At 38.7% G+C, this 16,644-nt stretch overlaps 1 protein-coding gene across 2 annotated transcripts in view; it reads left to right on the top strand.

Moving 5' to 3' along the window:
• Positions 1-16,644, top strand: part of RPS6KA3 (ribosomal protein S6 kinase A3) — a 61,108-nt gene that overhangs the window by 25,840 nt on the left and 18,624 nt on the right. For both annotated transcript variants that reach the window (XM_060234053.1, XM_060234052.1), the window contains exons 3-10: positions 1,640-1,756; positions 4,243-4,324; positions 5,610-5,690; positions 8,479-8,558; positions 10,641-10,747; positions 11,174-11,211; positions 11,643-11,785; positions 13,657-13,727. In XM_060234053.1, coding sequence (XP_060090036.1) covers positions 1,640-1,756; positions 4,243-4,324; positions 5,610-5,690; positions 8,479-8,558; positions 10,641-10,747; positions 11,174-11,211; positions 11,643-11,785; positions 13,657-13,727 — 719 coding nt within the window. The remainder of the gene's footprint in view (positions 1-1,639; positions 1,757-4,242; positions 4,325-5,609; positions 5,691-8,478; positions 8,559-10,640; positions 10,748-11,173; positions 11,212-11,642; positions 11,786-13,656; positions 13,728-16,644) is intronic.

Below are 16,644 nucleotides of genomic sequence, written 5' to 3'. Positions count from 1 at the left end.
CAGAATTATAACCCCTCCCCCACTCTCCCAGACTTTTTTCAGCTGTCTTTTGCAGTCTCTTTGAATTTTAAAGGGACTGCAAAAGACAACCCAACAGGGATTGTCTCCCTGCTGCTCAGCTGTTTTTGCAGCTTGCGGGAACAGAAAGCAGGGGTTGTCAAGGAACTTGAAGTCCTTTTAAACCCCTGCTTTCTGCTGTTCATGGAAGTTCATGATGGTAGACCTGTCATGAACTTCTCTTTGCAAAACTAAGCAACATTTGTGATGGATTTTGCTTAGTAGTTTTATGCCCATCCTAAACTATGACATTAAACCCCAATGACGTCCCTCCTAACCCCACTCTCCTCAGACACCCCCCCTCAATCTCCAGGAATTCCCCAACCAAGAGGTGACAAGAAGTTCTGGAGGGAATAGTTGACAGAAAACATGACAAGTTGTCTGGAGTTAGATCTTAATATTTAGGGAATCTTGGGAAGGAATCATAGTTTAGCAGTAGAGCTTCTGCTTGGCACATAGCAGTCCTAGGTTCAGTCTCTGTATCTCCAGTTGAAAGAATCAAGTACTATGTGTTGTGAAAGACCTCCATCTGAGCCCCTGGAGACCTAATGTCAGTCATAGTACACAATACAGACCTTAATAGACCATATTAATGAATATAAGGCAGCTTCATGTGTTTATGTGTGCATAATTTGTGTATTGGACCTAGTTACATGTTGATTCTCTTGGAAACCTCATCTTGAGAAGGCTAAGAGTAACTCTGGGGGGGTGTAGCAAGGATACCTCTTGTGCAAACCAGTTGGGGTTTCAGCAGTATGGGAAGCAGAAGCTCAAAAGAGGCATCAACTTTGCGTTCTGTGTTTTTTTTCTGTAATGTTCAAAGTTTTTTTAATTTATTTTTATTTATTTAGAATTTATATCCCGCCCTTCCCACAAGTGGCTCAGGGCGGCTTCCAACAATAAATCTGACACAAAAATTAAACAATATTTAAACATGTAAGGAATTAAACACCCAAAAACATAAAACCGCCCAAATTAATAAATATTCCAAATATATAAAAAAGTTCTGGGTACAACCTCCTGTGAATTATCTGACAAAAGCAGAAGTAAGTCTTTCCTGTTTCTTCATTTCTGTGTAAAGTACAAACTCGTTCTAAAGTGGAAGTCAAGACTGTAACTTACAGGGGTAAACTGAACCAATAAAATGTATAGTGTAGCAATGACATGCTATATTTAAATAAAGAAGACTGAAGATATATTAATTGGCATGCAATACTGACCAAACCTGGGTATTTCCTCTGTATATTTCCATGCAGCTGAAAATATGAGATGGCTATTATTTTAACTTTTTAAATGTAAAACCCCACAAACTTTTACTATTTTGTATTTCCTTAGCCTACAACCATTTGATTCTCAGTGCTATGCCAATCATGCCAAAAATGATGGGTTTTCCAAATGGAGGAAATTCAGATGTTTGGAAAAAAAATTGGTAATTTCTCCATATATAATAAAATCTCCATTTGGCTTGCTACTATTTGCATTATAATTCCTTGGAATCTGAATTGTTGAAATACAAACTTGTAAACATTATTTCTGACATGAATTCTAAGAAACAAGAGCTTTATTTTATTTTCTTTCTCAGGAAGAAGGCAACATTAAAGAGATTGCAATAACATATCATGTCAAAGAAGGGCATGAAAAAGCAGATCCTTCACAATTTGAACTCCTTAAAGTCCTGGGACAGGGGTCTTTTGGAAAGGTAAGGAAAGGTCATGGAGATTTGTACCAGCTGCTCTGAAAAATCTTGTCATAGCCTGTACTACTTAGAGTTTCCAAAACAGATACTGTGGTTTTAGGGTTGACAGGTCCTTCCTGGCAACTGGTGAGAGATGGGGGATGGGGGTGTTCTTAACAGGGAGCAGCAGGAAGGCCCATCCAGCATACAGTGATGCATCCACATCACTGCCCACATGACCAGGAAGTGAAATCATCACATTCAGGACATAGCAGCTATGGTCTGGTATTTGGGAAAAAACCCTCTTCTACCATAGAGTTTTTGCCAAATTCCAGCAAAGTTTGATGGTCCAGATGTGAGGTAAGCAGGGCAACGACGTAGATCTCTTGCTGCATGTTGGAAGGATTTCCCTCTTTTTTGAGGTAAGTTTCTCCCCCCCACCAGCCAACTTCTCAGTGGCAGGGAGGTGGGGCCTGGCAGTGGGAGATTCCCGCCTCCGCTTTGGGGTCTGGCAACTCTGTCTGGTTTTGTAATACTACATCTTGAATCTTGTATTCTAGTCTCCAAAAGCAAATTTTGTTAGGTGCTACTGGACTCTTGCTCTTTTCCACTGAGAGCCAGTTTGGTGTAGTGGTTAAGTGTGCAGACTCTTATCTAGGAGAACCGGGTTTGATTCCCCAGTCCTCCACTTACATCTGCTGGAATGGCCTTGAGTCAGCCATAGCTATCGCAGGAGTTGTCCTTGAAAGGGCAGCTGCTGTGAGAGCTTCTCAGCCCCACCTACCTCACAGGGTGTCTGTTGTAGGGGGAGAAGATGTAGGAGATTGTAAGCTGCTCTGAGTCTCTTATTCAGAGCGAAGGGCGGGGTATAAATCTGCAGTCTTCTTCTAATAAAGATTGCAAGCTGTGCAGTTAGGTTTCTTTTTTCTTCTTCATCTGTTTAAACTGGAGAGTGGGGGATCTCTACAAATGAAATAATTTGTTGATTTCAGATTGGGCAAAAATCAGTGCTAGTTCATTAAAAGCAAAGAGAGAGTCAAGAAAGGCAGCCAGAGAGGGAGATGTGTTGAACTGGAATATATGGAACCATAAATGTATTTTTAAATACTTAGCCATCTACTTCCAGTCATTAAACTATGGAATCCAAGCCAAGTTTTCTAATTCCTAATCAGAGTCTTTTTTGAAAGAAAATTAAATCCTAGATAGGCTCTGAGAAATCTAATCTTTCTAGAAAAACCTTTCCAGAGTAAGCAAAAGTAATTTTCTTTTAATTCTCCTTACCTTTATCCCAACAAGCCCCTTCCTTTTAACACACCTACACTTTTGTGTGAGAGCGGGGGGAGAGAGAAAGTCCAAATCTCAAAGGAAATATAGAGCACAGTAATCACAATATAAATTGTGCTTGGCAGAAGAATCCATCCATCCTCTCTCCATCTCTCTGAAGAAGAACGAAAGCTTATTCCTAAAATGAGACATTGCTGTTCTTAAAGGAGTCAGACTTTGCTCTTGTTCTGCTGCTCAGGCACTGGCTTTTGCTTTCCCTCCCTTCCTCCCAAAGGAGGCAAGCTCAGCCAATGGAGGGTAGGGGGGGTATGGCTTGGTTCTCTCCTGCAGAGAGCAGGAACCAGGATGAAGAAGCTGGGCAAAAGCTAACTGCAAGGTAATGGTGGCAGCAGCTCCAGAGGAGTAAGTAACAGGGAGCCAGTTGCCCTGGGGGCCATGTGGGAACCCAGTAGGGGTCGGAGATGGCCTGTGGGCCACATGTATAGACTAATCCTGGTATAGACTAATCCCTTTTCCACTGTAATTCAGTTGGATAAAACCAGAGGCAGTTTAAGTAATGCCTAGGTCACTCAGTTTTACCATTCCATGGATAACAAGTTCAGTTAAGCAAGAATGTGTGATCAACACTATATTTAGTATTTGTCTTTCCTGTGAGGAGCAACAGAGCATGTGGTGTTTGTAGGTAATAGGTATGCCACAGATCCTTATTTAGTTCCTGAAACATAACTGAAACACTTGAAACCTCAAAAGCATCTGAACAATGTCATGTTGGAATGCTAGTACACTTGTACTACTAGGATATGTTGTGTTCACTTGTACCTCAGAGCATGTAGATTCTACTTGTGGGAGAGTAAGTCAGTACCTGCCCTGCCCCATCCTGAGGTCTATTTTAAGTAAAGGTTCAAAGGTGTAATTTAGTTAGGAAATACATATTTAATTATTGTGAACCTTAATACTCAGAATAGGAATTTAAAATTATGTTGGTTGGATCATTGTATATTATAGTTGATACATGTATATTTCAGTTAAAGGTCTGGAGATAACTGTAAGGGGTTATGATTCTGCTTGCTGCTATGCATATATTTTACACGCATGAAGTATATTTATGAATTTTGTTCAGATGTGCAGAGATTTTCACCCCTGGACTGTTCACCTCATTTGTATACAGTCATTTGTATGGATTTATACAATTGCTGTAGAACATTTTAAACTTGCATTTTATACAGGTATTCCTTGTAAAAAAAATCTCAGGATCTGATGCCAGACAGCTGTATGCAATGAAGGTCTTAAAAAAGGCAACATTGAAAGGTAACAATACCATTTCTACACATTTCTACTGTTTCTACACATTTAGGCTTTCAGTTGAAGACAGCAATGATTACCATCTTAGCTGGCATCCTTCTCCAGTCTCTAGATTTGTTTTGCCTTCTCCCCCTGCCTGCAAAGTAGCTGGCTGAACTAGGATTGATTACTTTTTGCCATCTGATTCTAAAATGTTTTTTAAGTTACTAATTGTTTTATTTGTATGTTTTTTAATGGACTTGTACGCCCAGAACCCTGCAGTAGCAAGGATTGCACAATTAATAAATATAATAAATAATAACAATTTAATCTCTTTATAAATGACACAGAAATAGCATATACTGATTTCTTCTGTTTTAAAAATGAGTTTCAGAAACAGATTGGCAGTTTAGGAAACTTAGGTTAAATATATTTGTGGATATGGAACACTGGTGTCTATAGACAGCATCCAAAGCAATTTCCACCTTCTGGTGTTTACTTGCTGTATGAGCTTCTATACATTGTTTGAAAGATTGTTTTTATTTTTATAACCCTTCTAAGACAATAGGAATTTAAGACATAGGACATATTAAATCCTGATAGGAAATTATTCTTTATTATATCCTTGTCATTGTGTATCACAGCTGATAAAATTGTGTGTGTGTGGCAATTCTGTGATGCTTTAGGCATTCTCAGAGATACTTGGGCAGACTTTTTGTTACAGTCCTTATTATGCCACTTTTGCAGTTCACAATTTATGGAAATTTGCTGTCAAAAAGAACTGCCTAGGTGTATGTTCAACATACATGCTATACTGTCAATGCCTTTATTGAGTCACTTCTAAATTTAAATGCTATAGTGATTTTCATTCTTCGCCTGTGTTCATTGTGGTTTTGCTTATGAGCTTTTCATCTATTGATTTGAATGCATTATTAATGTACCTAAGTGCCTTACTAGAGAAACTTATTTATTTTAAAATATTTTTATGCTGCCTCTCCACCACAGTGCTCAGGCAATTCACAGACTAAAAATACTGTCACCTGCTATACCAATTCAATCCATCAAAATGGTTGCTAGGAGTACCTTCTTTCAGTTACATTTAGATCATAAGCTGGCCCCTTATTTAGACTCTACCAGCCTGAATATAACTGACTAGACGTCTTTTGTGTGGACTTCTGTCAACTTAAACTGTGTAGTTAGCTCTGAGTCTCAGTGAGAAGAGCGGTCTACAAATACAATAAATAAAACTCCACATGCATAGCCAAGTTAGTAGTATTGATTTGAGCTAATTTGTTGGATCTTCTTTCTATAGTTCGAGATCGTGTTCGGACAAAAATGGAGCGTGACATCTTAGTAGAAGTTAATCATCCCTTTATTGTCAAATTACATTATGGTAAGTTTTTAATTCCTTAAATTACTAGATATTTCTGCTACCATGACATATGTGTTTGCCATCTATGCATATAATCCCGATCCCATCAATATGGAATCAAAATATAGCAAGAAGTTCCCCATTTGATGTATCCCTACAAATCTGTTAGCAAAATTCTCAATGAAGTGGATATTGTGTAGGAATGTGAGATCTTTTCCCTATCACTCAACATAGGTAACTTCATGGCTTACAAATTGGTGGTAGTTTTGTTCGTGGTGATGCTACCATATGAAACTTCTTAAAGATCAATTTATATTCCTATGCAAAAATTTTGCTTGCCAAATTCCATTTTACTGCTCTTTTAAAAATGTTTGCTTATTTTTTAATCTCTGTATAAAGTAGCCATTGGTGGCAGCTAGCCAGCTTAACTAAAGGGACTCTCTTCAGGCAGTAAACTTCTGATTACCTGTGCTGGAAGGCAACGTCAGGGGAAGGCCTTGCCCTTTGTCCCTCATTAGCCTTCTGGAGCAGAGGTGTTGACTTCATTCATTATGGCTGGATCTGACATAAATTCCACTATGTTGGCTGTGCTGTGTGTCCCATAAAACATAATGCCAGTACTAGGTATATAAACTTTATAAAGGACTGCAGCTGGTAAGCTTCATATTGGTGTATCCTCACTGCAGAGGAGGGCTGAGATGAAACCAACATGGACGGATTGGAGAGCCAAAAGTGCAGCACTGGGCAAACTATTCCACCCTGCCTGGAGGGAGGGAACCCCTTCGCTAACCTGTTTCCACTGCCAACATTGTGAGCCCATGCCCCAGGGTAAAATGCAAAGCATCCAGGTTTTGCCAGATACCCCCTGCTCCCAAGCCACCATGGAAGGGCACTGGAAGACAAGTGGAACTAACCCCACCCCTCCGCCGCCTGTAGAAGTGGGGGGGGGCAGCAGCCCAAGACTCAGGCCATGTGCACAGTGGGACCCAGGCCAAACAAAGCCCGATAAACTGAAAATGTCCATGTGGCAGAGACCACTTCCAGCCAAGGCTTCCAGATGATCCATGGTGGGAAGATGCTGGGGCTTGAAGCTAGAGATCATCGGCAAGCCATGCCACCTCTATATGGTGGCAGCTATCCTAGGCTGAAGGCCACTGGATCATCTTATTGCGGAGCAGATGCCACGCATGTGGCAGAGGCCCCAGGCCACCCAATAACCAGTGCAACTAGATATCACCAGCACTGCTGTTCCCACAAGGTGGCAGCCACCTAAGGTTGAAGACTGTCAGATGGTCCATGGGGGAGGGAGGCCAGGCTGCAAGTTGTGTTTTTGGGGGAAGGCCTCGGATCCTGATATGTGGAAGAAACTGCTAAAGAATGCCCCCGGGCCAAAGCACAGTTGCCATATGGGGGAGCATGAATGCGGTGGCAGAGCTGACTGCCAGCAGGCCCCAACAGAGGATAATCTGGTCGTCTGCAAAACCACCACCACCCCATATACAAAAGCTGATCTCTGTAGCCATTTGGGACAGCATCCCCAGAGCTGCAGACTGAGTGGAGAGGTATGAATGTAGCTGCAGTGATTCCCAGCTTACCAATGAAGGCCATCCCTGAAGTGAAGGTGTTCTGCTTGACTGCTGCAGATGATGTTGTTCTGCCATACTGAAGCCACAATTGGAGTGGCTCTGCCCATCCCCTCAAGCAGTCTTCTGTTCTCTCTCTTGCACCAGTTGCTTGTGGGCCGTATAAGAATCCAGGAGAGGCCAGTTCCATCCCCGGATCTTATGTATGACACCCCTGCTCTAGAGTCTCACCATGTGAGACAGGATACCGGATCAGATGGACTACTAGTCTGATCTAGCAAGGTGGTTCTTATATATGAATTGACTGTCACAGGATTCCAGTCTGGCTTTTGTGAAGTTCTGCGAAGAAGTTTCTGTTGGCTTTAGTAGTGCTTGGCTTGAGCAACCCTCTTAGATGACAACACCTTGGATCCTTCTCAGAATTTCTGTTGGGTTTTGCCAGTTCTTCCTCTCCCTTGGGAGATCTCTAGTTCTTCCCTAAACCATTCCTGGGGTTTCCCTGTCCCCTAGGAGCAGCATTTGGGGCTGTTTGAGGCTGCCATGGCAGGGGAGAATCTATGAAAAATATTCCCCTACTTACATGCATGGAAATTCTAGGCAGGATCCAGTCCCATATGTACTCAAAATTCAGAGTGTTAAAACATAAATGTTTTAGTTAACTTTTAAAATAGTCCAGTCTTTATCTTGCAAGAGTTTTAGTGCTCAGATTGACTGCAAATGGCCAGATCTGCAAGGTTGGTGCCATCTAGCACTAAGGGCTTCGTGGAGGTGGTAATGCTACTGGAGACAGATCAAATATAGCATGCAAAACATTGTTTTAATTAATTATTTTTTTAATTTATAATCTGAACACATAAGTGTTTAAGTATATTAAAAATTAAATAGGATATTAATCTAGTATTAATATCTGTAGTGTTAAATTTTATATCTGATTACATAATGCAACATAGTACTCAGATCTTTACATTTATATCCAAATTACCCAATTTGGCACCACCCAGGGCCAGTGCCCTAGGCAAATGCCTAATATGCATAGTGAAAGATCTGGCTCTTACCTGAGCTGGAGGCAAGAAGAGTGGGGAGCTGCTGCAGACAGTCAGAGGAGAAAGGGGGAGTATGCGATTTCCCCTTCTGTGCAAGAGGTCCCCTTCTTGCTTGATTATAGTAACAATAATCAAATATGTTTCTGCACTATATGTGGCTGCACTAAAATACATTTTTTTCAGCTTTTCAAACAGAAGGGAAGCTCTACCTTATTTTAGATTTTCTCAGGGGAGGAGACTTGTTTACACGTTTATCCAAAGAGGTAAGAAGAATAAAAGTTTACAGCATAAAAGTAATTTTACTGGGGTTTGATTTCATTTTAAAGAATGTATTCAAACAGCTAAATGTTCCTCCCACATTCTAAATTCACTGAATGTCATTTCATAGCTACTTTATTTACTGTGAGATTCCCATACACAATTTCTATTGAGTTTTTTCCCACCTTCTGTCTGAACCAGCTGCTTAGAGGAAATCATTGAGATGTGATAGTCTATTGAATTCTCATTTGATACCTGATATAGGTTCATTTGTAAGAGCCCTGTGGCACAGAGTTGTAAAGCTGCAGTACTGCAGTCAGAGCCCTCTACTCACAACCTGAGTTTGATCCCAGCAGAAGCTGGTTCAGGTAGCGGGCTTCAGGTTGACTCAGCCTTCCATCCTTTTGAGGTCGGTCAAATGAGTACCCAGCTTGCTGGGGGGAAAGTGTAGATGACTGGGGAAGGCAATGGCAAACCACCCTGTAAAAAGTCTGCTGTGAAAACACTGTGAAAGCAACGTCACCCCAGAGTTGAAAACGACTGGTGCTTGCACAGGGGACTACCTTTACCTTTATAGGTTCATTTGTACTAAATGCCAGATCTGTTGTGTTAATGAACACCCAGAATCCTAATTTTTAATCACAACACTAATTTCTTCCAACATGACTAGCAGTTGAAGTAACCAAGACATTCACCCCCCTATGTTAGCCAATTGAAAGATCTCTGTCCTATTATAGGCTGATGACACAGTAATATCATCTAGAACCTCTTTGGATCTTAGAAGAGCTTTGGTAACATTTAGCCATTGCTGTAATAAGAACCAGCTAGTGTTTAATTATTTTAAAAAAGAAAATCATGTCATTTGGCAAGAGACCCAAAATTAGGGCATGGAGTATCAATGGTTATAGGATAGAACAGATGGTGAGTTTTAAGTATCTAGTGGTGATGTAACAATCATCTGGGGCAAGGAATATCCATCATGAACATGTGGTTGATTTTGGTCAAAATCCACCCAGGCCATACTTAAATTCTTTTGCTTGAGGGGAGAGCAGTACTTACCAGCTGACCTCAAATTATTTCAGGCCAAATTTTTAAGAGCAGCATTTTGACTGCCCAGCAATATTTCTAATGCAAGTTTGAGTTTGGAATCTGGCATGATCAAAGTAGAGGCCAGGTTTGCCTTGCCTCTCTGGCTCAAGCTAAATTATAACCCTCAAGGTTTAACGCCTTTAATTCTTTGGGATTGCTTTTGCTCTTCTTGGTTAAAGGCAGTGTACCATAAGATGATGAATTTAGGCTTTTTCCCTCAGTTTCTTCTGGCAATGGGACTAGCCCAGGTGAAAGCAACCTTAAACTCAAGGGTTGTTAGATATTGAACAGCGGGACAATATCAATACAGTACCGAATTTCTTGGCCTTTGAGAACTCCAGATATGTTGAAGCCCTGGCTGCCTATCTTTTGTTACTGAATAGTTTGACCCATCAAAGGATATTCTCTCAAGCCAGATGGCGAGTACTTCCTTCCGTGGTGGTGGAGGGGTGATATAGAAAGACTCCTATGTCAGTGAAGGTTTGCCCATGTGAAGCTGTGGTGTGGTTGAAGCAACTGAACATGTTTTGCTTCACCGCTGGTTCTGTCAGGAAATTCATGAAAAGATTATTTTCCCTTTGCTCAGAAGGCAGCTCCATCCCTGAGTTTACTAGGATGCTTCTTAATAGATGCCAATCCACAGATTATAGCTCTCAACGCAAGGTTTTTCTCAACTGCTTGCAAAATTTTCTAGGAAATTTTATGTAGCACAATAGAATTTTAACAATAATTATTTTTAACTTGTAATATAATATATTTTATATATCTTATATATAATATTGGACTAACTCTCTGTAATTCATCTAATCTCTGTAATTCATTATAACATTTGTACAGTTATGATATATTTTATGTTGGTCCTTGACCATATGAATAAACTGAACACTTAATTCCTTCTGGTTGTGAATATATCGTTATCCATTTAAATAATCTTTCTTGATAAGAAAATTATTGTGAAATTTGCTTTATAAGAAATTATTGTTTTATTTCCTTTATAGGTGATGTTCACAGAAGATGATGTCAAATTCTACTTGGCTGAATTAGCACTTGCTTTAGATCATCTGCATAGTTTGGGAATAATATACAGGGATTTAAAGCCAGAAAAGTAAGTATAAATTACTTCGTTAACTGCTACCTCTCACTAAATCTGAAGAGCTATGGTATTAAATAGATAAATGTCATAATTCTATACATTCACTGCCTCTTTAGACTAAAACATACCAGATGTTTTCACCTCTTAAATAAAACCCCCAACAACATTACAAATATAGCTGTGGTGTATTAGAGAAAAGAGGGACCAAAAAGATACATGTGGAAAAAGTACTGAATAATTTTCTTAATGTGATGATTTATCATAAAAGGCATAAATTTAAAATAGATTCTGTTACATAGAAGTATGTAATAAATATTGTATTTTCAAGGTTTAATTGCAATGCTCTCAATATTGCATGTAAGCATTCTGCACTCTTTATTTTTAATTCAATCAAAACCAGATTCCAAACATTTCAAAATGTCACTTTTTAATTTGTAGCATACTACTTGATGAAGAAGGGCATATTAAACTAACAGGTATGTAAAAGCAAGCTTCTACTCTATATAGGTATGCCAGGTCGTCTTCTTCTGTGGCTGGAGACCCGGCAATCCCTGAAAGGCCAGCAGGAGGGGGCAGTGGGGTGGAAAATAATTGCTTACTGGCATTGCACTGGTGCATGATGCACCTTACAACAAAATCCAGATGTGATGACATGACAATGGGGCCAACGCTCTAGGATTTTGCCAAAAATCCTGAGTTAACCATAGAGTTTTGGTGAATCCTAAAGTATCACTACTGACAATATGATGTCAATTTTGGTGATTTATGCCAGCGTGCATAAGTCTGATATCCCTGCCTCCATACATAACTTGGGAGATGTATATAGTTTTCCACAGAAAAAAGTCTGTATATTTATGTGTGTGAGTGCAGGAAATGCTTACTGGTTTTTCCCCCCTTCCATATCTAGATTTTGGCTTAAGCAAAGAGTCTATTGATCATGAGAAAAAAGCATACTCCTTCTGTGGAACAGTGGAATATATGGCACCAGAGGTAGTTAATCGGCGAGGACATACACAGAGTGCAGACTGGTGGTCTTTTGGTGTGTTAATGGTAGGTTTCTGGGGAACTGATAGTGGTAAATTCTATGGATCCTTGATCCTCAGCTCATTTACTTGGTAGTTATATTCCAGTGAAATAAACAAAATTACTTTCAAAGAAGTTTATTCAGTAAAGTACATAAAACTAGAGAATTTTTTCATGTTTTCATTGTAAACGTAGGCTACGGAAAGTAGTGGTTTGTTTATTTATGTATTAAAACATTTATACGCTTCTTTTTCTTGTAGTTTAAAGCAGTTTACAATAATAGTAAAAATAAAATATCCAGAATAAAAGAGCAACCCCTCCATATCTTTCTGAAATATTCCAGTCTGAAGAATTTCCAGGGTGGAATAAGCTGCTGGAAGGCATACTTCCTTCCTGGGAGGCTTTCAGATGGCAGACTACGCTTACTAAGAATTAAATAAATAGGCCAGATCTATGATGAGGTTTGGGATCATGACCACCCACTGAATACCTGACCCTCATGTGGGCTTGCATGTAGACGTCATATTTTCCTAATGCCTATATATGGAAAGGTCAAATTCAAATATGTATGCCTGAGTTATGCAGATAATTCTCTCATTTTATGTGGGATGTAGAACACACTGTTTGATACATCTCCCCTGAAAAACAGATGCCCATCTGTGGACACCTGTGCTTCCTTATTGGCTCCATGTTATTATGTAGGGCTGGTGTGATCCTGCCACACAATGGCATGGAGCTATTAAGTTTTCAGAACCGGTCAAGCATGTTCCTGAATCAGTTTAAACCATTTTTACAGTTTAGTGGTTCAAGAGGGAACTGTAGCAACTTTACAGCATGTAAGCAGTTCAGTTCAATTTTGAATTGACTGTCTTTAAGTGTTCAAAAGTACCTTCTTCATGTGTTTAGTGCAATATTGCTGTACGACATGAGCTATAAACCCCCACTCCTTATCTTTTCTTTCCACAAAGAAACGATAGAAGCTTATTTTTTCCCTGTGTAGGAGTTATGGTTGAAAAGTGTTGATTTTAGAATATTATATGACCTCATTTGGAAGAATAAACTCACATATATTTTTGTTTCTGACTTGAAGATGCATATGCCCTCTGTATTTACTAATTATCAGAGTGCTACATTTATTTATCATTTGGCAAGGCTCTTAATTGCTTTTGGTAGTTTGATCCCTCAGAAAAGATTGTATCAAATAATGAGTCACACTACAATTTGGATTTAAGTCCACATTTGCTAGCAACTGTTTTTATCTTTTTAGCTAAAGCAAGTTTGTGTATATATTAATGGTCACATTAAAGATGAATATAGGAATAGAAACATTTTAGAGAGACTTAAAATTGTATTTCAAGAGTAACTATGACCAATTAATGTACAATTAAACCTTGGGAAGGGAAAGGATACATAATATAAAGATACCTTAAATATGAGACCCAGCCATATTGGTAATAATATTAGCATGATAGTTTTAATTCTGATTAACTGCAATATGGATTTTTTTCTCTTTGAATCTCTCATATTGTTTGCTATTGCTCAAACATATTTTTTATTTTTTAAAAAACCCTCGCATAGGTAAAAGGATTCATTTAAATTTGCTTCATTAAAAGAAGGCATCTTTTAAGTTTCCAAAGTATACCCAATGCAAAAATTTACAGCTAAAAGCTATATTACCCCAAGGATACTGTCTTTTGTTTGAGGAATGTGAACATAAACTGATGAATTACTTGTCAAACTTGAAAATAGTATAGGAGCATTGTTTTGTAGAGATTTAATAGCTGTGTGTAGAAAATGGTTTTTAAAATACTATTCTGCTACGCAGTGTTGTTAACATTTAAAAAATAGGTTTTCTCTAGGTCTTTTAATGTAATTGATGAAAGTTTTACTCTATACAGTTTGAAATGCTCACTGGTACTCTACCTTTCCAAGGGAAAGACAGAAAAGAAACCATGACTATGATTCTCAAGTGAGTACACTCTTACTTATATATATTTTACCAGGTATTCTGCTGGGGATACTCTTTGGGCTGCAATATCTAATTCCTACTCTTCCCTCATTTCCAAAAGGTACTTATAAATCCCAGCTCACTAATCCTACTATTGCCATTTCTAATTTACTATTATTTCTATTTAAAGTTGTGAGGACTTTTCTAGTTTGCAATAACATTTTTAGGCCCAATGGCAATTGTGATGTTTTCTCTTCTGTCTTTTATCCTTTTGCCATTTTTGCAATACTAACAGTGTAATCCAACCTCAGGAAACTTTCTCATCTTTTCTCCTTCTGTTCCATCTTTATGTTCCTTCTGTTGCCAAGATTTCCTCCTTCCAATCTCATGTTTCTGCAGCCTCCTCAAAATGCCCTCCTTTGATCTTCACATATTGATTTTTAATTCTAACATCACCATTAAGATGCTTGCGAGTTATGCTTTCATTGTAGATGACTGTCCAATTATATCATGAAAATCTTTCCTTCTGTGCTGGTAACTATTTCTGTATTTGTCTAGATGCAAGTCTTTTGGTTTTCATTATTTGTTTCAGTACAGAATTTTATATGATAGACTATTCCTATATCCTAAGCTGGATGTGGTGGTGCGCAGGCGTATACCACAGCTGCTCATTTAGTACTTCAGTTTCTGTCAGACTATTTCTTTTCCTCATTTTGTAAACTCCTGTTGTAATACAAATGAATTTTGATCTTTCCTCTAAAGATATGCGTAGACATATTCTTGTTCAGCTTCACATCTTCACTTCCATTCCTTTGTTAGCTAAGGGTTGGATTTCATTCTATTCTGCTAACAATTAAGCCTTTCTCCAGTGCAAGGAGCATCTGCTAGTGGAAAGTATCTTGCACTGGGGCATGGGGCATTTTACACAGCCCACCATAATGATTTCAGCACCAGAAGAAGGGGTTGAAAATGGGAGGAAAGCAGTTTGCATCAGCAATGCCTTAGGCATGCCTCACCAACGGGACAGAAGTGGGATTGTATGAACAGGTAAAAGTATTCCCGTTAGCAGCAAGTTACTAAAACAGGTACGCCTGAAATGACAGAATTAATCCACTAGTGGCCAGTTACCATAACGGAACATTTAGGCTGTCTGAAAAGACTCCACATCTCTTCCTCTGGTGGAACACTCCTTACATTGAAGGCAGGCAAAATTTAAACTGGATCTAACCTTGTGGTGTAACATGGAATTAAAAACACCAAAATGTCCACTAGCAGTCTGTTGTTGCATTTATTGGTGGTCCCCCACCACCACGACAGATTCTCCCTTATTTGAAGGGAGGGGGCACTGGTGGACCTCCTGATGGCACTTGGTTTTTTTGGCCACTGTGTGACACAGAGTGTTGGACTGGATGGGCCATTGGCCTGGTTCAATATGGCTTCTCTTATGTTCCAAAAGCAGCTGTCTTTGGACTCTTGCCTTAACAGCTGTTTAGAGGCAGTTATTCCCAGTGCAGACTTTTTGTCTCTGCTATCTGGAGAACTAAAAGTATAGCTGTCAGCTTTGAAGTGGGCATTGGATCCAAGGTAGATGCTACTTGGAAAGGGCCATAGATATGGAGTTCAATGGGGAGGAGTGATTTCTACAGGCCTCCCTCATGAACTTCTGACATTGGAACCTGTATGGAGCTCCTCCGCCAACAGAAAAGACAATCATTTTGTCCATCAGTGATGGGTAGCATGCTTCCATACTTTCTTTAAAAATGCAGCAGAGTGCTATAAAGCACAAACCACCGAGGAGTAATTTTGATGGCGCCCCCCAAAGATGGTACAAAAGGAAAAGAGGGGAAGGGGAAAGAAGGAAGGCCTAATTTATGTAATTTTTGCCACAAAGAATTATTCATGCTAATGCCACTGTGGTAGTTAGTGAAAAGGTATGCATACTGATGCTTTCTATCTCAGAATGGGTGACACATTGCCAAAATCACTTTCTGTTTGGGATTCAGTGTTTCTGAATGATAGTTCTTGCAGGCTCAAAAAATTCCTAAATATGTGACCTCACAAATGACCATTTGAATAATTCCTATGACAGGTAATAATTAAGCGGCTTGTTCTTTATGGTTAAAACAGATAAAACAGGATTTAAAAAATAATATTTTAGTTTATTGTAGCCTCAACATTTAACAGGGTTTTGAATGAAGCCAGAAGTTAAAATAGATACAATTTTTTGAATTTGTGTTTTTTTATTTGGCCAATATATATTCCATGTGACATATATCATTTGTGATACATATTCTGTTTGTTGTAATTTATACTTTTATTTTAATAAGAGGAACAGTTTTGTACCTCTATTTTGTTTCCTGTCTTAGAGTTCAGCCATCTTATTCTAACCTAAGAATATGAGAAACAGTATAAAACAATGAGACAAATCTTCAACTTGTCAAAAATGTTATAAATAAATTGGACTTGTTTTTTAAGTCAACATACACATGATCACACTGTAAATAAGTGCAATTAGTTCTTAGTTTGCCACAATATTAGTTCAATACGGTCATAGTTCAGCTGCTTGGATCTTCATTTTTAAACAATAATATGGGGTGATAGTAATGTTCCTATGTCTTTGGCAGAGTTCATGAGTATTTGCCAAATATACTTTTTACAAATTTATATAATTTTCATTACACAGTAGTAATGTGAAATTATTTTTTATCTTTTAGCAAGTGACTCTTAATGAGTTTTCATTTTACATAAGTGTTTTGTCTTTTAGCTTAACTGATTTGAGTAATAATATCAAGTGTACACTTTCTATCAAACCATTTTGGGATGGGGTATCACTATACTATTCCTTTTGTATTGCAAAGTTAGCATGGTTTCTGTTAATCTTACTTCTCTAGGGTTCTTATTTTTATTCCAGTACTAGGGAAAATGTGAAAATGTATAG

Source organism: Heteronotia binoei, chromosome 3 (genome assembly GCF_032191835.1).
Source record: "Heteronotia binoei isolate CCM8104 ecotype False Entrance Well chromosome 3, APGP_CSIRO_Hbin_v1, whole genome shotgun sequence".
NCBI lineage: Eukaryota > Metazoa > Chordata > Lepidosauria > Squamata > Gekkonidae > Heteronotia > Heteronotia binoei.
This window is presented reverse-complemented; position numbering and strand designations above follow the sequence as displayed.